This window comes from Rhinolophus hipposideros (genome assembly GCF_964194185.1).
Source record: "Rhinolophus hipposideros genome assembly, chromosome: 24".
NCBI classification, from domain to species: Eukaryota; Metazoa; Chordata; class Mammalia; order Chiroptera; family Rhinolophidae; genus Rhinolophus; species Rhinolophus hipposideros.
In genome coordinates this window covers 415,072-440,037 of record NC_138070.1, presented here as the reverse complement: position 1 = coordinate 440,037, position 24,966 = coordinate 415,072, and the positions used below count along the sequence as shown (strand labels likewise).

General features: G+C 56.6%; 1 protein-coding gene across 5 annotated transcripts in view; it reads right to left on the bottom strand.

Moving 5' to 3' along the window:
- Window positions 1-15,643, bottom strand: part of GALNT9 (polypeptide N-acetylgalactosaminyltransferase 9) — a 61,649-nt gene extending 46,006 nt beyond the window's left edge. For 2 of the 5 annotated variants that reach the window (XR_013992460.1, XM_081036698.1), the window contains exon 1: window positions 13,473-15,641. Coding sequence is in view for 3 of the 5 variants with exons in the window: in XM_081036698.1 (XP_080892824.1) it covers window positions 13,473-14,616 (1,144 nt within the window). In the remaining 2 variants the exon portion in view is untranslated. Of the gene's footprint in view, window positions 1-13,472 lie in introns of all 5 variants that reach the window. The other 3 variants (XR_013992459.1, XM_081036699.1, XM_081036700.1) reach the window with 3 other exon arrangements.
- Between the last annotated feature and the right edge of the window lie 9,323 nt (window positions 15,644-24,966).

Below are 24,966 nucleotides of genomic sequence, written 5' to 3'. Positions count from 1 at the left end.
CCATAGAGGACTGGCAGGTGTGTGGGTGGCTCCCCAGCGGTCCAGGTTGCTGGGGGTCCGGGTGGAGGAGGCACAGGTGGGTCCCAAGCTGTGTGTGGGGGACAGATTGTCAAGGTCAGGGTGGATAGCAAAGCTTGGAGGGCACAGGAATGTCTCCAGGCCCCCCTCCAAACCGAAACATCCACCATGCTCATGGGGGGGCCCCCGCTTCTTCCAGAACATTCTCTGCTTCCATGCTCTTGCTCAGAGCTCAAGGTGACACTTGCAGTGAAATGAGTCGGTTTCAGAGGCAGCCATGTGACTTTGAGAGCAAAGCAGCTTCCTTTACAGAAGCAGGGGGAAGCGGGGTCCCTTCAGTCCCAAATTCATCATCACCCTCCTAATTGGATGAGATTGGACACTTATGTGAAAGGGCGGCTGATGCCCAGAGCAAGTCTGCGAGCATCTGAAGTTCCTCTCGCCTGACCTGAGGGAGCACACTTCCTTAATTACAAGAGATAATTGGGAAGACATCGCTGCAAGGAGACAGCCGTGCAGAACGGGTGTGAGACACTGTTCACGCAGGACACGGACTCGGGGTCTGGACGAGAACTGTGAGGACTGGTCTGGACCCCGATTCCCAGACACTTTCTCTTGAACCCTGAGGAGAATGACAGCGAAAGGTCACGATAAACCGAGAGTGTCACTGGCCCCACGAGGGTGGGGGGTGGAGTGAGGGGGGCACGAGGGGGAGTGACAGGGACTGCAGCTCGTGAGCGCCCCTGCTGCAGGTTCACATCCATCCGCAACTCAGATGCTGGGAAAAAGCGTGCCGGTAACAGACTGGTGGGTGCGCGTGTTAGGCAGGGTCGGCGAGGCAGGCTGAGCGTGGCTCCCAAACATGTCAGGTTCTAGCCCCGGAAGCTGTGGGCACGTCGCCTTAAACAGTAAAAGGGATTCTGCAGATGAGATAAAGGACCCTGAGATGGGGAGAGCATGCTGGGTTATCCAGCAGGGCCCCAGTGCCTTCAAACAGAAGGTAGGGGAGAGTTGACGCAGACAGAAGAGAAGGCCGTGTCACGTGGAGGCAGAGATGGGAGTGACGAGGCCACAAGTGAAGAAGGAACAGCCAGGCCCCAGAGCTGTTGGTTAGTTGTTTTTGCCTTTTAGCTGCAGTCCTTCCCCGTTTCTCCTGCCTGGAACCAGGACTCGGTGCCCAGGGCTGGCGCACACGGCCTGTGACCAGGAGGTGAAATGCCACCCGCCAGAAGGGCTGTGCTCCTGAGGACAGCTACCATGTTCTGTGAGAAAAACCAACCACAGTGCACTCAGGCCACTTGGTCGGGGTTTGGTCAGAGACCCTGACTCCTCACCCAGAGAAGGAAGGGGGTGAGTGTGAGGAACGGGAGGAAAAGCAGGCTGCCCAGCAAGACCCCCAAAAGGACATGTGACCGTCCTGGGCTGGAGCCCTCCAGGGAGGCCGACGTAGCCGCCAGCTGCCCAGGAGCCCTTCAGACTGCCTCTGTCCCTGAAAGAGTCTCTGACACTTGGCAAAGCCACCCGTTGGAACATAGGACACCTGGGACATGTGGGTGGCTGAGATTTCTCAACTTGGAAGGAAGTGCGGCTTTCAAGCTCCCAGCTTCTCTTTGAGTCACTGATTTCCATCTGTCACCATGACTTAAGCCAATATTCTGAGAGAGGAAGCAGCCCGAATGGAGAGGCTGCTGGTCACAATATGACCCGAAAGGAAGAGGCAGAGTGAAGGAGTCTTTGGGAAGGGGGTTGTGTCATCACCTGCAAAGTCGGGCGGGTCCTCAGATATGGCCTGGCCCACGCTTCAGTGTCGGGACACCTCTGGGGACACACAGCCTCCGACAGCCCAGAGGAGGGCCCTCAGTGTCAGCTGGGGTCCCCACGAGGGCCAGCCAGGCTAGTGGGACCAACTACCACCCTGAAAACCATGAAGAATGTTAGTTTTGAAACAATAGTAATAACATCCATTTCTATAAAGCAATAAATATCTGACAAGATGGCAAGAAATTACTAGACCAAAACGAAGACAAATGGGAATCTGGGAGATGAGCGAGTCCATGATTTGCTTTTTTCCCAGGGGTGTGTGTGGGAGGAGTTTCTAAATGCTGCAAAGTTGATATTTAAGAGAGCACGCAAAAGGGAAGACGTTGGAGGGCCACTGGACCACGGGACCTGTGTGGGGCACGAGGCTCTCGAGCCTTGGTCAGGGGTGGCAGAGCCCCCGGAGTCTGGAGGAGCAGATACTGACCCTGCCCCCAGGCCTCCAAGGATGCCACAAATTCGTGTTCCCTGACGATGACCAGCAGATGGTCACACATAACAGAGATGGATGAGACCCACAGACAGACAGATTTCAGACGGGCGCTACCGTGTTCGGTGGGCCCTCACGCTGTCCTTGGATCAAGGAGGCCATCAGACTCCCCCTCCCAACGTCACCCAGCAAAGAAGGACTCCACAGTTCGCAGCAGGAAAATCACTTGTCACTTGCTGTCCCTTCATGGGCCTGTGACCTTGGCAGTCATCTGCAGTGTGTGAGTGGGGGGAGGGATGGAAACAGGGGCCGGCAGAGCTCCCACCAGCTCCCGGCTCCTCTCTCTCTTCACCCTATAAAAATTTAGGCCAATTTAACGTGCCTGGCTATTAATTTTGATGATTACAAAGTGGAGATAAAATGAGAGCGTCGGCTTTCTCGGCCTTTGTAGATAACCCCTCTCCCAGCTTCAGTTTCACCCACTCTCCAAATACAACAGCTAATTTCATTACAGACAGGTCTTTTAAGATTCCCTGGGGACCCAAACTAATAACATATTGTCAATAGTGGAAAGACTGACTACCCTTCTGAAACTATGAAGTCATGAATATTTTGTAGGACATGGCAATACCTGTAAAATATATTCTCACTGAGACTAATATAGTGTTTGATAAATCTTCACACATAATACTTGTGTCCAACTAATATGAATATTTATGGGGCCAAGGCGTGGAAATAAGCGATGGCTGGAAATAGCTGGTAGAACTGACTTCCTGGCCTTTCCTTTCACTTTGTAAAGCGTGTGAAGGGCGTAGAATGTCACATGGCCTGCTCCTCGCAGTATTAAGTGTCAACCTGCCCCAGATCGCAGCCCAGTTATTGCTGGGGAGTAGATATGGGGACATTGGAGTGTCCTGTCACTTCACCGGCCACCTGGCTCTGAGGGAAGCAGCCCAATAAGGTCAGAGCGTTCAGGCCCCGAGCACCCTGTGCCCACTCCAGCCTCTGGTTCCTTCGAGCTCAGCTGTCTGCTCAAACCCTGTGTGCTAATTTCCTTGGAAATGCTTGTTCTGAGGGTCAAAGACAGGAGGGGACCTAGGACCCCACATTCTGGGGACAGGAGTGGGGATACAGGCTCAGCCGGAGGAAGTGGGGAGTCTGGGTGGCCCAGAGAGTGGGCTGGCTCTGTCCTGCCCAGGGCAGGTGCTGCCTGCCTCGCTCACGTGGCGCCCAGAACCTAGTTCACAGCAGGCACTCAGCAAGTGCTTGTGAAGGAAGGAATGCATGAATCAATGAATGAATGAATGGACAACTGCGGGCTCCCAAAGTGAAGGAGACAGAACTGGAGCCATGGGTGCCATGCCCAGACCTCTGTCCAGGAGACAGTGACCTTCCAGGCAAGAAAGATGGACAAGCCCAGGAGTATGTGCTGACCTTGAAAATGCTGAGGGCCCCCCAGTCCCACTCCTGTGTGGATGCCCTAACTCAGTCAGCTTGGCCGCATAACAAATACCACCAACCCCTGGGGGTGGGGCTTAAACAGCAGATATTTACTTCCCACTGTTCTGAGGCTGCAAGTTCTCACCGTGTCCTCACCTCGTCTGTCCTTGGTGTGTGCACACGGAGCGTGTCACCCCTCTCTTCCTATTCATACCAGGGCACTGATTCCATTCATAACCTCATCTAAACCTAATCCAGAGACCCCCACCTCCTCGTACACCCCACTGGGGCTGGGTTCCAACACAGGAATTTTACGGGGGGCGGGGGCACATGACATTCGGTCCCTGTACAATTCTGTGAATAAAGCATGCATAGCATGAAACCATCTCCTTGCCCGCCTCCCACCTTCTGCACAGGCCTGGGGTTAGCTCCGGGCTTAGTCCAGCAGAGCTGGGCTGGGAGGTCCGGGAGTGTGGGTCAGCAGACGTGAGATGGCTTTTCTAAGTCAGCTCGGGCCTCCTTGCCTGGCGAGCAAACACCACACCAGGCCACTCCAGGCCCTCCAACGTCTCCCCTCCTGCGTCCTGACAGCAAAACCAGGAGACACATACTACAATCCACCTGCAGGATGAGCGAGGGCCTCACCAGCTGCCCCAGGCTGTGGAGGCGGGGGTGGCGCCGGTCCGGAACCTGGGTGGCTGGCCTGGCCCCCCGTAGCCCTGAGCCCATGCTCCAGCACGCAGAATACTAACAGGCGTTTTCCACAATCTGCTCAAAACAGTGTGAAAACAGTCCCTCACATAGCCCAGGCACGCGTGTTATTTTTTTCCTTTGAAATAAAATCAAGGCTCACTGGGTTTCACATGAGGCTGCACACAGACCTGATGTGACTGACCTATCCTGTTAAAAATAAAAATAGTCCTTTCTTGCTGAAAGAGGCAGAAGCTGTGCTCTCAGCCTGGCACCGGGGAGGCCTCTGGCACAGGGAGCCTGGAGCCCAGATGTGGGTCTCATCCCCCGCCCGCCATGGCATGACCTCGCGGGGCCCTCATCTCCTCGTGGGGGCAGCAGGATAGAGAGATGGTCTCCTCACAGGCCCCAGGTGCACAGACACTCACCTCACCTACTATTACCATCAGGTGGACATGAAACAGCCTCAGACAGAGTTCCAACCAACAGCGTGAGCTCTACCTGGGGCAGCGAGCAGCCTCTGTCCTGGGTCTCACTCAGAAGCCGCAACGTTAGGGGGACTAGGATGGGGAGGGGGGCAGCCCTCACCCTGAGAACGAGCACATTCTCCAAGGTGCAACGTGTCCGTGGCGGGGAGGGGGAGAATGAGATGAGCCTGAGAGGGTGCAGTGTCCACAGTGAGAGCCCCGGAGGAGGCCTGGGGGGCCAGGGAGTCCCCCACCCAGGCCCACCTCAGCCTGGAAGCCTGCCTGATCTTTCCTCAACTTCCCCTCAACCTCCAGAAAAGGCGTGTGGATGGAACTGCCCTGGGCGGGGAGGTGACAGGGCAGAGCTCTCTCTGGGGGCTCTCGGCACCCTCTCCTGCTGCCCCCCCTCCATCCCCACCTGAAAGACCGGGGTTCTCAACACAACCCACCCAGTGTCCCCACTTCATGACACACATTTTGTAATAAGCTCTATTCTGAAGTGAAACACAGAAGATGTAAAACCAAGCATACTTTCTTTGTAAAAATCCATTTAGTTCTATAGCTGTATTTCAAAAAAAGGAAGGAGAAAGGAGGGAGGAGGGAGAAGGGAGAGAACGAAGGGGGTTTGCGTTCTGCCTCAGCCCATGGCCTCATTCCCTGCCTCCCTGAGAAAATGGGAGGCTCAGAAGATACCCAGCTCCCACCCACGTGGGCTCCCTGCCGCCCTGCTGCTCAGCAAGGTCCTTGGTGGGGGCCAGGCCCCCCTCCCCCACCGTGGGGGCGGGGCTTCAGAACAGCTCCAACTGCGTCCACCCACGCTGCCCTGTTCCCATTTTGGACACGACATCCTGTGCCCCTCCTTGCTCTCCAGGACTGAGCCCCATCTCAGCCTCCCTCACAGCGTGGTTCTTAGCGGGGGGGAGGGTTTGCCCCCACGGACATTCAATAACACACGGGGACATTTCTGGTTGTCACACCTGGTGGAGGCCAGGGACGCTGCTCAACTCCCTGTAATGCTCAGGACAGTACCCCCCCAAGTGTCACCCAGACTCAAATGTCAACAGTGCTGGGCCAAGAAGCCCTGCTTCACGCTGGTGTGTCCAGTTTCTGCTCACCCCGTCCCCTCCACCAGGTCACCTCCACGCTGCTGAGCCAGTGTCAGCCTCGGTCCTCTGGTGCACCATCCAGCTCAGCACTTGGCAGCGCGGGTCCTTGAGGCGGGCACAAGAGCCTCGCCTGCCGTGCCCGCCCACCCGCCATTCCCTCTCATCTGAGGGAGTGCCCCTGCCCAGCGGCCTTTGTCTCTTCTCCATCCACACTCACTCCCAGTCTAGGCGAGACTGCAAAGCCTCACAGCATCTGTATGCAGGTAACTCCTGCTGCGGGCTGAACTGTGTTCTCCTAAAACTCATGTGCTGAAGCCCTAACCCCACCCCCACCCCGTGTGACTGTACCTGCAGAAGGGCCCTTAGGGACATCATTAAGGTTAAATGAGGTCACTGAGGGCCCTGATCCAATAGGACAGTGGCCTCACAGAGGGAGAGATACCAGGAACGCACGCACGCAGAGAAAAGGCTGTCTGCAGGCCAGGACAGGGGCCCTCACCAGAAGCCAACCTGCCGGCACCTGGATCTTGGACTTCCAGCCTCCAGAGACAGACAAGAATCTCTGTTGTGTAAGCCGCCTGCTCTGTGGTCTGTGGTACTTGTTAGGCAGCCCCAGCTAGCTAAGACAGCTCCCAAACGTGAGCCTCCAATACCGACCCCCAGACCAGCTTCCTGGCTGCGCCGTGTCAGGATCTTTGTACCCGCCGGGCCTGCTGCCAGCTCCCCAGACCCTGCATGCCACATCTGCTCCCGCTTCCAGCCTCCACAGAAGCGTCACTCCCGTCCTGACATGCCAGTGGCAGGTGCCCTGCCTCCCACTCCCACTTTGTCCTACCCGGCTGCCTTTTGCCCCCTAACACTTATCAGTATTCTCGAGTCTGAGGTTTGCCCACGTGAAGGGCAGCATTCCGGCCCCAACAATGTTCACACTTGCCCCCACAACCCAGGTCTGTGTTTGGTCACATGGCAAAGAGAATTAAGGTCACTCAGCAGCTGACCTTGACCTGGGAGATGACGCTGGATTGTTGGATGGGCCCAATGACATCAGAAGGTCCTTAAAAGTAGACAGAGAGGAGAAGGGGAGAGGGAAATGTGACAGCAGAAGAGAGGCAGAGGGAGGCCAGGCGTCAAAACCCAGAAAAGCCAGGAAACAACTCTCCCTGAAGCCTCCAAATGGAACCAGCCCTGAGGACATTGCCGTTTCAGCCCAGAGAGACCACATCAGACTCTGAACCCCACAATGCCCAAAGAAAGCTGTTTAGCACACACACTTACCACGTGCTGCAGCCTCAGACCACAGCATCTGCGGGAACTAACGTCTCCCTCAATTCCACTGTCTTGGGAGCAGCACAGTTTGGGGGACCTCAGGTTGAGGTTCTTTACAAAGTGTCCTCTCCTGTTTCTGGCATGTGAGGCAGATGCCATGGACCTCTCGGGGTGTGGGAACCCCCCTGCCTGCCTGTGCTGCCTCCTGGAGCAGAGGTTGGGGACAAAGCCTATGTCTGCTTTGCTGACGTCAGACAAGTGCCCTGGGCTTCTGCGCTGTGACATAACACAGCTCTTAAGTATCTGTTAAACAACCCGGAAATGAGTTTCTCCTTTTGGTAAATGGCAGCTGGGGGAGCAGCGGGGTAGGGATGTCAGACTCACGCGATCACCACACTCGCTGAGTGTGGTTAAGGCGTCCCAACCTCTGCCCTCCAAACTGGAGTCCCCATCCGGGGAAACCCATGTCACGATGGCATTCCCAAGGGTCCTTCTTGTCTGCCCCTCCTTCAGCACCACCTACTTGTCCTGCCAGGGCATGTGCACTTAGGGCAGAGGAACAAAGAAGTCGGCCAAGCCGGTCCTGAGACCTGGGTCCAGTCCTGGAACGTTGTCAGTGGGGGCATCAGATACAGGGATGTTTAGAGACTTTTGTCGAGTCTTCAGCCGACAAAGGATAAACGGTCCTTTTACAAAACAGTCCAGAGCCCTTGAAATATGCAGATTGCTGAGCTGAACTGTAAATGCAAAATCGCTTCGCCCCGCACACTCCCTGCACTCTCTGCAGGCGTTATTCCTGGAAGCGTGGCTGAGGGATTCCCAGACTTGTCTCCAGGTAAAGCCAGCCCTGGTGAGGTCTGCTCCCCCCAACAGAAACACGTGAGGGGCATTTATTGTCTCCCCCAAATGTAAGGCCGGGAAAGGGCCTCCATGTCCGGAAAGGGCGTGTGTGGGACGGGGCTCCATGTCCGGACTCATCCGAGGTCGGGTGGGGTCAGAGCCAGCCCAGCAGGCAAAGCAGCTCAGGCAAAGGAGAGAAAAAAAGCAAAACCAAAAGGCTCTTAGTCTTCTCAGAGTGAGTGAAATGTAATTGCAGGCCGGTCCTCATGCGTGCCCACTGTGGACGATGAGGACGAGGGGACAGGCAATTCCGGTCAACCGGCCTGTGGCCCCGCCGAGGTCGTGCCGAGAGCTTGGGCTCCAGTTGGGAGCATTAACTATTTTTCACTTTTTGTAGAAAATCAACAACAGTGATGGGGGAAGGGGGTGGCATTGATGCAGGGCGAAAGGCCAGCCAGTCAATGACCCTGGGGGGAAAATGGCCAGCCAATTACATGCCGCTGCCATTCTGAAGCAAGACCTGCCAGGGCCTGTGATTAAATCGCAGACTGGGGCTGATTTTGCAGCAGTGCAGGACTTTGGGACTCATAGGAGGTTCCAGAAGGATGAAGACTGATGGGCTAGAGCTGGAAAGGCCCCTGGAACCAGCAGGGAGCCACTCAGGAATTAAAACTCACAAATGGGTAGGGACCCTCCCTGGTGGGATATCTGAAAGCACCCCAAAGCACATGGGGATACGGAGAAGCTCGGAAAGCTCTCTTATGTGCAGCCGGGGGCTCTCAGGGCTGGTAGGCTGGGACAGGCGCACGGTGGGGGCCAGAGGTTCCCGAGGGGACAGCCAGGTCCTCCCAGCCCCAGACCCCTTGACACTCTCCTGCAGGCTGCCGTCCTATCTCACCGGCTTTTATCTTTGTCACAGCACTGACGGGGTGTCCACCTTGTACAGGGGAAACGAGAGACCCTTCACTGTCCTCACAAGCCCCTGAGCCAGGGGCTGCCAACGGGTGGGGAGAACGTGGGCCGACCACCCCCCATTCATGTCAGATGAGGAAACTTTGGATGGGCTCCCCAGATTAGCTTCTCAGCCACATACCTGCCTAGCGATGAAGCAAACACCACGGGAGAAAACGGCTGCATGGCCAGACATTGGTGCAAGGCAAATGTCAGGTAGCAGTCTGGCATTTGTCCCCATCCTGCCCTGCACCGTCCTGTGACCTGTCCATCCAGCTCACCCTGGGGTCTTACTATTTAAACTGATTGTGCTCAGACTATTGGTAGGACTTTGGCTGCCTGCTTTCCAATCTGGGACCCCGTTCCAGTGGGCACAGCTTTGGGGATACGTGCCCCTTAGCAAGCTGGTCACCATGTCCCTACCCCTGCCACCTCCAATTCCCACAAAACTGTCCCCTCAGGACAGGCTCTGCTGCAGACCGGGCTTCCCAAAGTGTGGGGTCCGAATTCTGTGGGACCAGCATGTCGCCAGGATTTGGCAGAAAGTGGGCAGGTGGTCAGCGCTCGCACTGTGACACGTGTTCCCTGACGTCTCAATGTCCTGGTTTCTTCAAGGAGAATGTCTTGGTTTCAGGCTAATCCAACCCCACAAGCCCATCACTTCAGAACTCCCTTTTAACAAAGACAGCAGACCCGGCCCAGAGCCCCTGGTGACGAGAGACCTGATGGAATCCAGCAGCATGATTCTGTTTTCATCGCATTCATTTGTGTAGTCACCTCCTACCTAGGGGTATGGTGGTGACTGGCAATTGTCTTCTAACAGAAATTTACTTTCAGCAAAAACAGTGAATTGTTTAGAGAAAAACCCACACAGTCATTCAACTGACACATATTTACAAGGCGGGAACAAATGCCGGTCCTGCTGGACCCTGGGCTTTCGAGCTACGAGTGCAACAGACCCCTGGCCCAGCCTCAGGTGAATAACGACAGCTGTCATGCACAAACGTGGCAAAATGGTGCCAACCCTACGTGAATTCCTGAAGTTTGTGAGAGACCAGCGTCGGCAAGGATCTCTTTCCAGGAGGAGGGGCAGGCGGGAAGTGCGTGACCCGAGGCCTTGGCAGAGCTGGCCGCACCCTGGGGTGTCTCTGGCCATGGCCTGAGAGCCCACAACTGGACCTTCTGGTATTTTAACTTGAACTTTTAATAACTGCAGAAATGTGGCTCATGCTGAAGCAAGCACCTCTTTTAGCCACCACTCCCTTTCTAAACAAGCCTGGGCAAGTCATGCTGTCTCATTGGCTCCCGGCTTCTCATCCCGAACGATGGACCCCAACTTTGACCTCTGACTGTAACGTGCGCCCTGTGAACTGGGGCTGGGCTGGGTCAAGGCAGAGGGGACTGACCATATGTGCTCAGAATTTTAGAAACGACCTCCCTCAAAAACCACCAGCCAACCCAAACTGAAACCCCACCATACCCACCCCCAGCTCCATTCCAGAGTCACAGCTCCTCAGGAGTCGTGAAGACACATCCAGAGTCATGAAAGGGATGGGTGGCCAGGTCGGGGCCAGACTCTCCTCTGAACTAAGGAGACACAGCCCTTCCTGATACTAGGGGAAGGCCCACACCTGTGCAAAACCCTCACCTGTGCAAGGCCTGCCTGTGCAAGGCCTACAACAATGGAATAAAGCCACCTGCTTTAGCCTCACAGAGGCTTTATACTGACTGAGAGAAGAGTAAACTCTGCCAACCACAGGAGTGCAGGAAAATCCCTTGCCCCCCCCCCACACACACCCCTATCCTCAGGGATTTGGCCATTTTCTTAAAGGCACAAGGGCTTGAACGCAGACAAAGGAGTGGGAACACATCTCCCCTTTTCCTTCTCAACAAGCTTAGAGGTTCTCAGGCTCAGCATTCACCAGACTTGCTGGGCCAGCGTCACACAGAACCACGGTTCGTGCTTTATGTGCGAGTTAAGATATTCACAAGGATGCAAACCATTTTTTCTTGCTGTGAGCACTGACTTTAGAAGCCAACTGTCACGTACACAGAGCATGTGCCTACACTGCGTTTCCTTAAAGAATGTGCTCCCCCAGGTACTGTGAATTTGAATCTTCACATACCAGGTAACAGGGCTTTGCTGAGGTCACTAAGACATCCCAAGTAAAGGCCACCGGACCAGCTAAAGGAAGGGTCTGGGGAGAACTGGGGACAATGTGCTGCCTCTGGGCCTCCTCCCCCACGGACATCCTTTCCCTCCCACTAGCCCCTGCGAGCCAAAGAGAGATTTCCAGGAAGCAGTCAAGGCAGAGGAAATATAAGTGATAAATCAATGTTTCGGATAGCTCCCCCTCCTCTCTAAACTCGGCTGAATTAGTATTGGGTGGAAACTCCCAGGAATCACGTTTCTTGGATGTAAAATAGAACAGGCCATAGTGGGAAGGGCAGGGGCCAGCCTCCACCAGGAAGCCTTCTCTTTGCTTCAACAACCTTCACGTGGGGGAATCTGTGCCCATCTGGAGGCTAAGCACTGTTTTCAAATGGCTTCTTGTGAACAGATGTCAACCCCAATGGTGTTCTGTCCCCTCCTAGGGACCAACCTGGGATGACAGTTAGACTGGGGCTCTCTTGCCATTTCCAGGAGCAAATACTGAATGATTTCTGCGTGAGACATTGTGCTATGTACAGGGCCTGAGAGAGTATGAGACAGGCTTGTCAAAGAGAGCACGGGCAGGGGAAACAGTGCGACAGAGAGAGACAGACTGACGGAGACAGAGAGAGAAGACAGAGAAAGGAGACAGACAGAGATGAGGGGACGTTGGAGGAATGGGGTGGGAAGAGAAAGGAGGAAGGACAGAGAGAAACTGAGGGGAAGGAAGAGATTTAGTGAATGGAAGAAGGAGAAAGGATTTTTGGAAAAGAAGGGGTGGGAAGAGAGAAGGGAAGAAGGAAAGGAAAGAGGATAGGCGGGGAGCCAGGAGAGGGGAGAAGGGAGAGACTAGGGTGGGTGTGCAGTGACACCCACATTCCCGAAACACTTCATTATCTCAGGTCAGTCAGTGTCGGGAAAGTCGCTGCAAGGTCCTGGCTTTCCTGCCACCAAGACTCCTGGCTGCTTCTCAGAACCGGCTCGCAGTGCTGAGCTGGCCGTTGTCATGTTATACAACCGGACGTGCTGCCAATGTTTTTATATAATCCTTCGGTTCTCCCCATAAAACAGACCATAACACCCTGGCAAATACACTCCAATAAAGCTGTGTGCTCTTACGGGGCACGCTGCCTTCCGGGAGATGAATCACACCGCCAGAATGGCCAAGTGGCAATGGAACCAAAGTTTCTCCCCTCGTGGCTTCAGCTGAATTTGAAAGGTCAGAAAAGCACAGCGCCCATCAAAAGTACCTGGGGAGGAAAACCAGGGGGCCTGGGGATGGCGAGAAAGGGCGGGGGGAGTCAGAAGGGTGCTCTGCTCTGAGTGGGCGCACGAGGCTGTGGACAGTTCTCAAATCTCGGGACATCACCAAGTCTCCAGGTTGAGAGGCAGGCTGGGCATGCTGAAGGAAAGCCCAAGAGGACCCCGCAAGCCCCCTCCCAGGGGGTGGCTTTTACAGATGCGTCCTGAGGGAGCTCTGTTGGGGCTGCCAGTGCAGAAAGCAGAGCACAGCACAGAGGAAAAAGCCCATGAACTTTTCTCCTTCCTGCCAGACTCAGCACAGAGCGACCCAAGGATCCGAAGTGGAAAAGTACTTGGTCCCACCAGCTGCGGCTATGGCCCTGACCCTCTCGACCTGACGCCGAGTCAGAGGTGACGCACAGCTGCTCCCACGGGACAAGGAGCCCCCCAGCAGCAGCTGGGCTTCCTGCAGGCACTCCCCAGCGTCCCGACCCCAGGCATGGTGGCCCAGGGTCTCCCTCCATAGTCAACACCTGCCAGCCCCCTGCTGGGCCCGACTACTTGTCGCCCAGTCACACTGCCAGCCTCAGCTTGTCCCACGGCACTTTCTGGACCAAGCCCCAAGCATCCTCAAGCCCCGACTGGACAGGCCCTGTGGTCGGGGGACCCCTCTCCTCACCAGCCTGGAGGACGCCGCCCAGCCCCCTCTGAGGCAGCGGAAGCCTGCCCCCCTCCACTTCAGGGAGGCTGGGGAGTGGTCATCTCCTAGAGAAGCACAGAGGCCCTGGGCACCTCCTGCTCCTGCAGCAGCTCCTCCACCCTCTCGAGTTCTCTCGGGGAACAAGGTGGAGTCATTGCGCGTTGTCAGGTGTCCAGTGGATGAGTGTGTGAACTGGTCATCATCCAGGCCGCATTCTCTGCTAAAAGGAGGCCTCCAGAGCCCCTGTCTTTCCCACGTGCCTCCGGAAGTACGCGGAGCTTGGCCCAGCCCGTTGCCCTCAGGCCTTCAGTGCCCTGCAGCGCCCCCCGCCCGCGGGCACCGGCTGGCTCACCGTTCAGCTGGTTGTACACCACCTCCTCCAGGTGGTCCAGGCGCTGCAGGATGGCTTCGCGGTCCAGCCGCGCGCCCGCCTTGGCCAGCCGGCTGCGCGCCCGGCGGTCTGCGCTGCGCACCAGCTGCACCAGCCCCTCGGAGCGGCCCTGCAGGCGGCAGTACACGGAGAACAGGACAATGGCCACGAACACCAGGATATTCACCGTCAGCAAAGTTTTGATTTTCCTGGCCAGCGCCATGAACGCGGCGGAAGCTGGGGGCTGCCTCAGCCCCGGGGCGGCCGGTGGGCACGGCCGCGGAAGCCTCCGCCCAGCCCGCCGCTGGGGGGACCATGAGCCGGCCCGGCTGGGGGGGGGGGCCGCGGGGCCGCGGGGACTTCGCGCGCGGGCTGGGGGGGCTGTGGGGGGGCGGGCTCTGAGAGCGGGGGGCTGCGGCAGGGGCTGCGGGCGACGGGGCGTGGGTGCGTGGGCTGCGGGCGGCGGGGCGTGGGTGCGTGGGCTGCGGGCGGCGGGGCGTGGGTGCGTGGGCTGCGGGCGGCGGGGCGTGGGTGCGTGGGCTGCGGGCGGCGGGGCGTGGGTGCGTGGGCTGCGGGCGGCCGGGCGTGGGTGCGTGGGCTGCGGGCGGCGGGGCGTGGGTGCGTGGGCTGCGGGCGGCCGGGCGTGGGTGCGTGGGCTGCGGGCGGCCGGGCGTGGGTGCGTGGGCTGCGGGCGACCGGGCGTGGGTGCGTGGGCTGCGGGCGGGCCGCCGCCCCGGAGCTGTCCCTTCAGCACCACCCGCGCCCGCTCGGCGCGCCCCGCGGCCGCCCCGGGTCCCGAGAGCAGCGGCTGCCGGGGCCGCGGGCGCAGGGCGCAGCCGGCACAGCCCGCAGAGGGGCGCGGCCCCGTCTCGGGGGGCAGTGGGGCGGGCGGGCGGGCGGGCGCTCCTGCTGGCGAGAGGCTGCTGCCCGCCCCGCAGCCACGGCGCCGGTGCGGAGTGACGCGGCCCCGCTCATCAGCATGCACGCGCCCCGCGCCCGCCCGCGCCCCTCCGGGACCGCCCACTCCTCCCTCCCCGGGGCCTGGCCCGGCACCCACACCACGGGCGCACCTGCGGGCGTGGCAAGGGCGGGGCCGAAGCACCCCTCCCCACGCCCCTCCCCGCATTCGCAATGAATCGCAAACTTGTCTGAATCAAACCTGGTCAAGGTGGCGTTGTCTGCAAGACTGGAGGGGGGGGTGGGGACCGCTGTGGGGTGAGCGTGGACAGCAGGGTCAGGGCCACCTTGCTGGTGTCCCTGCTTCCCTAAGCCAAACCGAATCCACCCCCCCTCCCCTGCCCCCCCTCCCCCCCGGGGCTGAGGGCTGGAAAGGGCTGAGTTCAAGGACAGGCTGGCAGACTTGAGATTTAAGGGGACCTAGGGGCCCCACCAGGCTGAACCCAGACACCCATCAGGAGAGGTGCCACAGGCTCCTGGGTGGCAGGTTCCCCAGCTCGTGGTCCCCTTCCGGCCCCTAGTTCAGCACTCTCTTCCCACACACGTTTCTTGACCCGGACATGCCAAGCTGTCCTGTGTCTCTGGGTAGATTCTGGTGAGAGCTGAAAGACCCATTCCTCCTCTCCCTTGTCAAAATGTTTTTTCTTTCTCAGGACGTTTTGCCTCGAGAAATTCAGAGGACCGCCACCAGGAAGGCCCAGCCTGTGGGACTTCAGGCGCACCGTCTACAGGGACTTTACCATATAAATCACGTCTTTCACGAGGAGCCTGGGATTTCTCTTAATCATCAGTCCAGAGCAGTCTCCCGAGGCAGCGACTTTGACAAACACTGGCCTGTTTTTGATAAATAGACATTCCCGTGTCCTTTCCCAGGAAATGCTGCATTTTTGTTCATAAAATTGCCAGGTTGTAAAGATAGCCTTCGGAATAATAGCATCAACAGCTCACATTTACACAGTGGTGAGGTTTTCCCAGGCACTATACTAGGTGCTTTATGGCTGTGAAGTGATCAGCGCTAAGAGCAGTGAAATTATGGTACAAGCTGGTATGATCTAACTTTACAAATGAGGAAACGGAGGCAGCGAGAGGGTGATGCTTTGCTCAAGGTCACATCAAAGGCAAAGCATGCATCTGGGATTCAAGCCCAGACAATTCGGTTCCAGAATCAAATCGATTAGCCATTGTCACTCAAGAAAATAAAAAATGAAGCATTTTTCATTACATGTGTATTGAAAGTGATGTTAAGGTGGTTTTGCAGGAGAAAACATCATTTTGTTCATATTTTGTTCATATAACTACATTGTACCGCGTTCTAAAATTTAGTAGGAAATGACACATCCCAAATATGCATCAATATTTGGCTAAATTTCATTCGAAATACAGTACTTTGACTTGGGAAAGTTTAGGGTCATTCTGCACCTAATCATCAAGTAAACCAGAATTCATCTGATTTTTAAAATATATTGAAAATCAAGAGTCACTAAAGAGCATTTCCTGTTCACATTCACCCAGGGTGTGAGGCAGGCCACGTTTCACTACCTAACTGTATCAGTCCTCATAGACTGGGCTGTGTCCACGAACAATCCACCCCCAAATCTCAAACTGTGCAGGGCTATATCTCACACACGCTGCAACCCCCGGGGTCAACAGGGAGTCATGCTGACTAGTCACTTCAGGACACAGCCTTCAGACAATGGCCACCTCGGATGACGGCCGTGTCAAGGGGAGAGGACAGCTTAGCGGGGCCTCGTACTGGCCATTAAGTGACCAGCCTAGAAGTGACACTTGCTATTTCCACTCGTCACTTATCAGCCAGAAGATGTCATGTGGACACCCCAACACAAACGGGGGAAGGAGGGAGAGGCAGGAAGTGAAATTCTACCATGGGCTTGGAGGACGGAGACCTGGAGGTCGTCTGGGGAACTGCACTCCTGATACACAGCAACTTTCCAGAACATCAGGGTTTCATTCCAAACTCCCCCACACTCCCCCTCACCAGGCTCCCAGGGTGCCATGCATGATTATTGTTAAGTTAGAATTTAATGCAACCATTTTAGAGAAGACTAAAGAAAATGCCTGCGCAGTGAATTTTGGTTTAGACCAGATTCACTGATGGGGTTGGATCGGCAGCCTTTCCTGAGCCAAGATCCTCAGAACTGACACTCGAGCTTCCAAATGCTGGTGGCGTTTCTCCTCCTGCACACTCTCAACTGGAGGTGGCAGGAGGCAAGGGCAGAGACTGTGCAGGCCACGTGCTCGCTGAGTAATTGACCTCCAAACCCTCAGCCGCAGAAACCCATCAGCAGCTCCAGTTCTTGCCCAGAGATGAAGTGGGATGCCAGTGACACCCCAAAATCCCAACTCCAACTCTGCCTTCTCCTGACTCTAATTTAGCTCTGACTTTAAGGGACTTTAAAGAGTCAACAGAGATGTTTGTGGAGTCTGTTCATTAGCCACTGATGCCACTCTTGGATGCCCCATGTGACAGCTGGTGGGCCCACAGCCGATTAACTCCACAGAGGGGCACATCCGTCCTCAGGCAGGTGACAGCGTTCGTTCGCAGTGTGCTCAAGAGCAGGGAGAGGCTGGGGGCTTCAAGTTCTGCCTGCCAAGCCACCACTTGCCTTCCAGTGAGCCAAGAGAGTGGATGAGAATGTGTGAGTGAGGGATGGACGTGTGTGAGAGAGAGAGGGTGTGTGTGTGTGTGTGTGTGTGTGTGTGTGTGTGTGAGAGAGAGAGAGAGAGAGAGAGAGAGAGAGAGAGAGAGAGAGGGAGAGAGAGAGATGGCAGGGAGTGGGGTGGGAGGGAGTATTAACAGATAGCAGAAAGTGTCACTTTCTGCCATCTTTTCTCCAAAAACACTCTAAAAGGGCAATAGAATGTGTGTTTCCCTGCTGCTAGACTGCAGCTGTCCGTAGGGTCCTGAGGCTTCATGGTTACTATGTCACAATACCATCAGTCACTGGCGGTCACCATCAGCATGTCCCAATGCCTGTCCCTTGCTGGCCTCTTAAGTAGAACAAAGACCTCGTCTAGGAAGCCTTCAGGTTTCGATTTTTCATTCATTTACCAAATACTTAGAGAGTATTTACCACATGCCAGAGGCTGTTCTAAGTACTTTACAAAATGCACACACTTAACCCTCACAGCAGCTCTCCAAGGCAGAGAGCCATTATAGCCATTTTGCAGATGAGGAAATAGAGGCAGAGGAAGGTTGAAGAGCTGGCCTAAAGTCACAGACACTGGTGATGATGCCAGATTTGACCTGGGCGCCAGAGCGTATCCTGCTCTGTTCTAAGCTGCCTCCATACTGAACAATGAACTCTCCTGTTTCCTGCTGGCCCACAATGTAACTTGTCCCTTCATCACAAATCCTGGCTTGTGAACCATTAAACCTTCAGGGTATTCAAAGCACCGAAAAACAGCCACTTAAAACAACAGCATTCAGTCATTTAGCTCGTGGACCTACAACTGAGGCAGGAGGCAGAGGGCAGGCTCACCTCTGCTTGGTGAGGTCTGAGGCCCCAAGCAACCGGCAGACCAAGCGCAGACGAGTCCAAGCCGGAAGCTGGATCATCCGGGGTTCATTCCCTCTCATGTGTCTGCGGTGACGGCCATGGTTGGCTGGGACCTGGGCTGGGCTGTCCTAACGCCCACAGTCCTCCTGTCCCCCATGCAGGCCCCCTCCCTCGCCGCCCACGCCCCACCCACGCACACCAGGCCCCTCCCCCACCCTCCATGTGGCCTGGGCTTCCTCAAAGCAAGCATGGCCGCGGGCGCCCAGCTCCAGCCTCCCAAGAGAGCCAGCAGGATCGATGGCCTGTGTGACCTCGGAAGTCACACAGTGACTCCCACCACCAGATTCGGGGGAAAGACACAGCGGACACCTCTTCATGAGAGGAGGGGAAAGAGTTTGCCGCATCCCTGTTTCCTAAGGGGTCCGATGACACGTCTCCTGCCCCTCCCCAGCTGTCAGGATGGAGGGCCTGCCCTGGTGGGGCCAGGGGCCTCATGGTGTGCCCACGGATCTGACTGCTCTTTCGTTTGCACAACCACAGCCTGGAGCAGGAGTCTGACATCAGCCTGGACTGGAGTCCCAGCAAGCAGGCCTCGTCCCTTCCCCTGCGAGAACCTCACTTGCTCAGAGAGCTGCATATGCCACTTGGCCACAAGCATCTAGTTCACACCAGACTAATTTCTGATTAGGCTAAACCAACCTGCGACAGGTAATTGGACGGTACTGGGGGCCGAATGCCTGTGTCCCCAGATTTCATATGTTGAATCGTAACCCCCTAAAGGTGAAGGTGCTAGGAGGTCAGCTTTGGGGAGGTGATTCAGTCACGAGGGTGGAGCCCCATGAATGGGATCAGTGCCCTTATAAAAGGGACCCCAAAAAGCCCCCTCACCCCTTCCACCACATGAAGCCGGCAAGAAGCCGACAGCCTGCCCCCAGCGAGGCCCTCACCAGAGCTCGGCCACGCTGGCCCCTTGATCGTGGACTTCCAGCCTCCAGAGCGGTGAGAATAAATGTCTGTCATTTATAAACCGCATTCTGTTAGAGCAGCCTTGGCGGACTGAGACAAGCGGTCACATTAGCTGGTCACGGCTGAGAGTGTGGGCAGAAGTCTGCAGAGTCAGGCTTTTAGCAAGGATTTCACTCCTTCATCAAAAGGCACTGATTCCCCGGGCCTGGCAGGTTCCCTCTGAGCTTCCCGTTGTCTTCTCTGAAACTCAGATGTGACGCCTGAAGGAGCAGCTGCCATTTGATGACGATGAAGCTGCAAGGATGTGGATGAAAGTCAACATCAAGGGTGGCAGAACAGAAAAGGAGACGGTCCCTGACAGTGTCATGGAGCGGCACCCCGCCCGGCGCCAGCCTGTACGATCTTGTCATGGAGACAAACAGACGTCTGAGGCCTGAGCTGGCATGAGCCATGCTGTCCTGCATTCTGCTCCCTGGTGCGGGGCCGAACCACTCAGTCATCTGCCACATGGACGGCTTCCGTGGTCCCCTGACTCATGGACTCCCGTGAGCTCTCATCAGCCTTGCTGGCAGACAGGGGCAATGCGTCTTCCCACCCCTGCCTTCTGAACAAGGGGCTTTCAGTGACTGTCACCAGCAAGCTGCCAGGCCGACGCTTACTCCAGCTCTCGAGTCCGGGACCCACCCTGAGGACCTCCTGGCTCTGTGCAGGGCTGTCACTCCTGCAGGGCACTCGGGCTGCAGGCAGGCTGTGCACCTGTGAGGGGGAAGCAGCCTGGAGGGGGACCCTGCGGCCTTGGCCTTTCCCCCAGAGGCCAGCCTGGTCAGCGGTGACACCCTCTTGGTGGGAAGGAAACCCCAGCTACGTGCACCTATGTGGGAGCGTTGCTCTAGGCTCTGCCTGGCCCCGGCTCACACCTGCCCTTAGCGGAGGCCCGAGGTCTGCAGCGTCTCGCCGTCCTAACCCTGCCTCCCTGCCTTCCTGGCTGAGCCGCTCCCCAAGCAGATGAAACCAGCCCCTTCCTTCAGTCCATGGGACATGGCCTCTGGGCTCCATGGAGTGGACGGGACAACCAGGGCCCCTGTCCTGCCCTCTACACTAGGCTTCTTGCCATAGCTGCCGTCACTTCCTGCCTCCATTCTCCCTTCAGCCACAGAGCTCTCAGGAAGGTGCTTGCCGGACTCGGACTCGGGGATCCTTTCTCAGCTCCTCCCTTCCTCCTCTCCCGTGGTGTGTAGGTAGATGTTTGACAGCCAACTCTATGAGGGGCAGGAAAGCAGATTTGTGGGTTCTGCCGATTTCCAAGGAGTAAATACTCCCACCGTGCCCTGTTTCAAGCCATCAGCCTGACACCACTTGCCATGGGGTTGGGGGAATTGCACAGGGCCAGGTTTGGACACCTGTAAAAGCAGCTCCAGTGTGGCACGGCTCCTCTCTGCATGCTGACCAGAGGACTGTCCTGCCCTGGGGACTGTCCTCCTGGCTCCGGTAGCACCACCCTCCCGGACACCCTCCTGCCCTCCGGCCGTGACTCCTCCACCTCCCTGAGGACCAGTCTCCCCATTCACCCCCGAACGCTGGCACCCTTTGGGGCCCATGCTCACTGCACACGATTGCGTCCACACCCACTTTAGTTTCTGGCTGAACATCCCAAGTCTGCACCCCCTTCCCGTTTTGTACAGCTTAGGAGGGACGTGGCGGGTAAACAAGACCAAAGCAGCAGAGATTGAAGTGAGTTGGAGACTGTCGGCACGAGCCGCCCCTTGTCCATCCTGGTGTCCACCCTGCCGTCCTCAGCTGTTTCCTCCCCATAATCCTTCCTTCCCAACAGCCCGGCACAGTCCGGTGTCCGTCCCCTCCTCCATCCAGCTGTCCATCATCCACAGCGGCATGAGAATTCCCTCCAACGCACAGCTCTAACAAGCGGCCTCGCTCCCTCCCAACTGCCTCTCCAGGAGAAGTCTGTTCCCGGCTGGCCTCCGGCCGTTTGCACACTCACTCTTCCCTTGGTTCCCAGCGTCACCTTTTCTACCCCACATCACCCCATCAGAGCCTGTCAGTAAAACGGAAACCCATGCTGTTTCCTAGCCCCACACTCAGGTCCCACACTTGAGCTCACACTCTCCCACCCCCAGGACCTCCCAGACATGACTGGCCAGCAGTCTTATTCTCATCCCACTTAACAAACAAGGCAGCTGGAGCTCAGAGCCACTGACTGGTCATCCAGGCCCTACGCTGGATGAGCTGCCCAGCCAGGACCAGGGAGGCAGACACGCCCGGTACAAGCCCCCGCCACAGGCTCTGCCCGTTTGCAAGCAAACCTGCTCTGAAGACATCCCGATTGCCGGCTGGGAGGGCAGTTCTCTTGACCTGGACGCACATTTCGAGGTGCTCCGTCCTGTGGCCAGGATGGGATACGGAAGGTGTGAGCTCTGTCCAGTCCCTGCAGCCCAGGAAGGACCATGACAAAGGGCCCTGTGTCCGGGGTTCCTGCTGTTGTCAGACCAGGAAGTGCCACAACCTCGAGTCTGGGCATCGGCAGAGACCCAGATGTCTTAGGAGGAGAGGCTGCAGGTCAGGAGCGTGGGCTGCAGGGAGAGCTTTGATTTCCCTGTCTGCTCAGGGGGAAGTACTGGCAGCTCCCAGCTTGGAGCATGTTTCAGCTGGAAAAGGCCACCACTGGACGCTCTTCCTTCTGTCAGAGGAAAAATAGTCACCAAAATGTTTTCCGTTTTTGTTGACTCAGGCCTGGACCAGACCTGTGAGCCGCCGGCTCGCCCTTCCTTGGGTCCCTGCAAAGGTTTCTGTTAACGCAGTCAGTACCACTTGAAAATCTCCTGTCCTGGTTCCCAGTGCATTTATACAATGAGGATAAATCTACGTTGTTTTAAGGTGCCCGATTTGCAGGAACTTGTCATGGCAGCCAGGAAAATGCACAGAAAGACTTGAAAACAAGATTCAAATATGAACAGTCATAACAATTTGCATCATGAATAAATAAAGGGGTCTTGTGTACCTGTCTGTTCAATATGGGGGCCCCTGGATTCATCACAAAACCCAGATTACATAAATCAGTACATTTCCTGTGTTGGTGAAGCTTGTGTGGGCCGGGTGTCTGCTACTTGCAAACACAAAACCCGGCTGGCTAGTTTCAGGAAGCAATTTCTTCATTCTAAGAAGCGCTGTCCCAGGAATCACTAGAACTTTACTTCCCAAGGACTTTTTTCAAGCTGGTGGCAGAAGGACTCAGTGCTGTTGGTGACATTCGGGAACAGAGAGCGGTGGTACTGGGGTTGGGACACAAGCCACTCCCTGACTGTCGCGGACATTCCTCTGCGCTCTGGCAGTCTCTCCAACTCTGGGTTTTCGGCTGAATTCCTCAAAGAGGGGCCACAAAGCAAAGCATCGTGTAGAAAGATTGATGACAGTCATTTGTATACACGAGTGGGCTCGGAGGCTCGCAGGCTCGGCAGCCCTGCCACCACCTTTTCGTTTTATTCGGTGTGAAGGAGCAAGCTGTTCCCAAACCACAAGTACCCATTCGTCATAAATCACATGTTCCAGGGCGCCTTCTGGGACGGGTGGCTCCAGGCAGATGCTGTCACTGCGGTGCTCTGGGCTGTCTTCTCCTGATGGGACGGTCGGCCACCCAGGAGCCAGTGGTGGGGAGGGCTGAGTGTCAGTCCCACTCTGCAGTGTACCCCAGTACCAGCCCCCAGCGAGAGTGCACTGAATGAATGGATGGATGGATGGATGGATGGATGGATGGATCAGCATCTGGGCTCCTCTGGGGCTGAGATCATAGTGTCTGAGGCTTTTCTGAAAGACATTATAGCTGCCCATGTACCCCTGACGAAGCCACTCCCTTCGAGGATTCGTCATTTCCCATCAATGAATAAACACATCAGAAAGCTGGTCCCCGGACCCTTCTGCTGTGTCTGGTCTTGAGAGCCTGTCTGCTGCCAGGGGTCCTGAGGACGTGGCACCACGGAGAGGACACGGGCCGGGTGAGCAGGCGCCCATGGCTGCCCTCTGCTAGGAGCATGGCACAGCCTCGTCACCGTGTCCCCCCAGGAGACCGTGAGACCTTCCAGGCACAGGAATGTCACCACAAGCCGTCCTAAACAAACCGTCTAGAACAACCTGCAACAACCTCATTAAAAATACATCTGTGCTGGATTCAAGGCGTCTGGGGCCCGGAGCAAGGGCTTTTCAAATTCTGTGGGCTCCTGCCAACTCTCACTACTGTATAATTTAATCTAATTGATCAATTAAATCCAAATAATTTTTAAATAAGCTGTAATAACAGTTAGATGATTTCAGTACTTCATATAAGTTTCTTAATGACTTTTATCAAAGGAAACTATCCCCTAGGACTTGTGGTGGTTAGTCATCTGACCTTGTAAGGACGTCGTGGCTCCTCTATCCACCTTGAATTACACACTGGCTGTCAGCTACCAAGCCATGCCGTGTGACAAGCCACCCTCAGAACGCCACAGGCTTCCGTCAACCTAGCATTTGCTTATTGCGTGGCTGGTCAGTTCACGTGGATGTGGCTGGGCTCCCCAGGGTATGTGGTCAGCTGTGGGTTAGTGGGTAGCTCTGGTCCTCTGCATCTCTGGACCTCAGCTGAGGTGGCTCTGCTGTCCTCCAGGGGGCTGGCCGGGCATGTCCTGCTGGTGCTCATGGACGGGCGGAGAGGGTGTGAAAGGGTGTTGGCTGGGCCTGCCTCCGGGCTGCAGCCGCCCCCGGCGAAGTGAGGCATGCCTCAGAGCGGGGGGCCTGTTGTGTGCCAGGCAAAGGGCTGGGGTGCGGGGCCATGCCTCGGGCCTCAGGTGCCGTCCATCTACCTGAAGCTCTTTGGTTGCAGGTGACAGACACTGATCCAGGATAGCGCGAGCAGGAACTGGATTTACTGGGAAGACACGAGCAGGACAGAAGGAGCAGTAAAGGACCAAGCTTGGAGAAGTCAGAAGCATCCTGACGTGAGCCGGCAGGCGGCAGAGACTGAGGTCGGTTGCTTCATGATGTCCCCTGAGGTTGGACATCATTGCTTCATGATGTCCCCTGAGGTTGGACGAGTGTCAGTCTTTCCAGGCTCCGGTCCCTCCAAGACTTCACCCAGGGGGGAAGCAGTGACCCCGAGAGAGAAGAGGGTGCAGTTTCCAGAAGTGGAAGGAATGGCTGTTGGCTGCAGAAATAACAAAAGGCCCTTGTGAGGAGCCACTGGCGCTGGCTGCCAGGGGCTGCCAGAGTGCCACCACCCATCTCCCGTGCAGACTTTCCCAGGTGAAGCGCCTCAGGCTGCCCACCGGGTACAACAGGCAGCTTTGTGCTCGGACCGGATCTCACCTCACGCCGGGCGCTGGAGGCTGTGGCTCTGAGGCTGTCCTTGTCACAGCTGAACAAGCGCTGTGTCGCTTCCCGGCCAGGGGCCTGTCAGCTCATCCCATCCCCATGCCACGTCTACAGTGTGGGTGCTAATACTCTACCCCATTCTGCAGGTGTCCTGGGCTGAATCCACGTGTCCTCACCCCAGCCCCTCTGCACGTGGCCTCATCTGGAAACAGCGTCCCGGCAGATGTAATCAGCCACGTTAGTAGGGAGCCCTATTCCACATGCCTGGAGTCCTTATGAGAACAGATTAGGACACACTCAGAGGGACGATCATGGGAGGACCCCGGGAGGACACGGCCGTCCACATGCCGAGCACAGAGGCCTCAGCGGAACCAGCCCTGCCCACATCCAGTCCTCGGCTTCAGCCTCCAGGACTGGGCGGCCATAGTAACTGGTATTTGTGACGGTGGCCCCAGGACACTGACACAGCAGATGGGGACCTGCAGGTACAGAGGGGCCAAGCTGCACACCCGGAAAGAAAGGCCGGCCTTCGGAGCTGCTTTAGGCTGCCTCCTTCCACACACAGGAGCCGAGTGACCCAGGACACCCGTCTCCTCCAGGCTTGTCCAGGCCCCACCGCTGCTGGGAGCCTTGCTCTCAGAGCCTCATGGTGAAATTCGCAAACGTTGGCCTTGAAG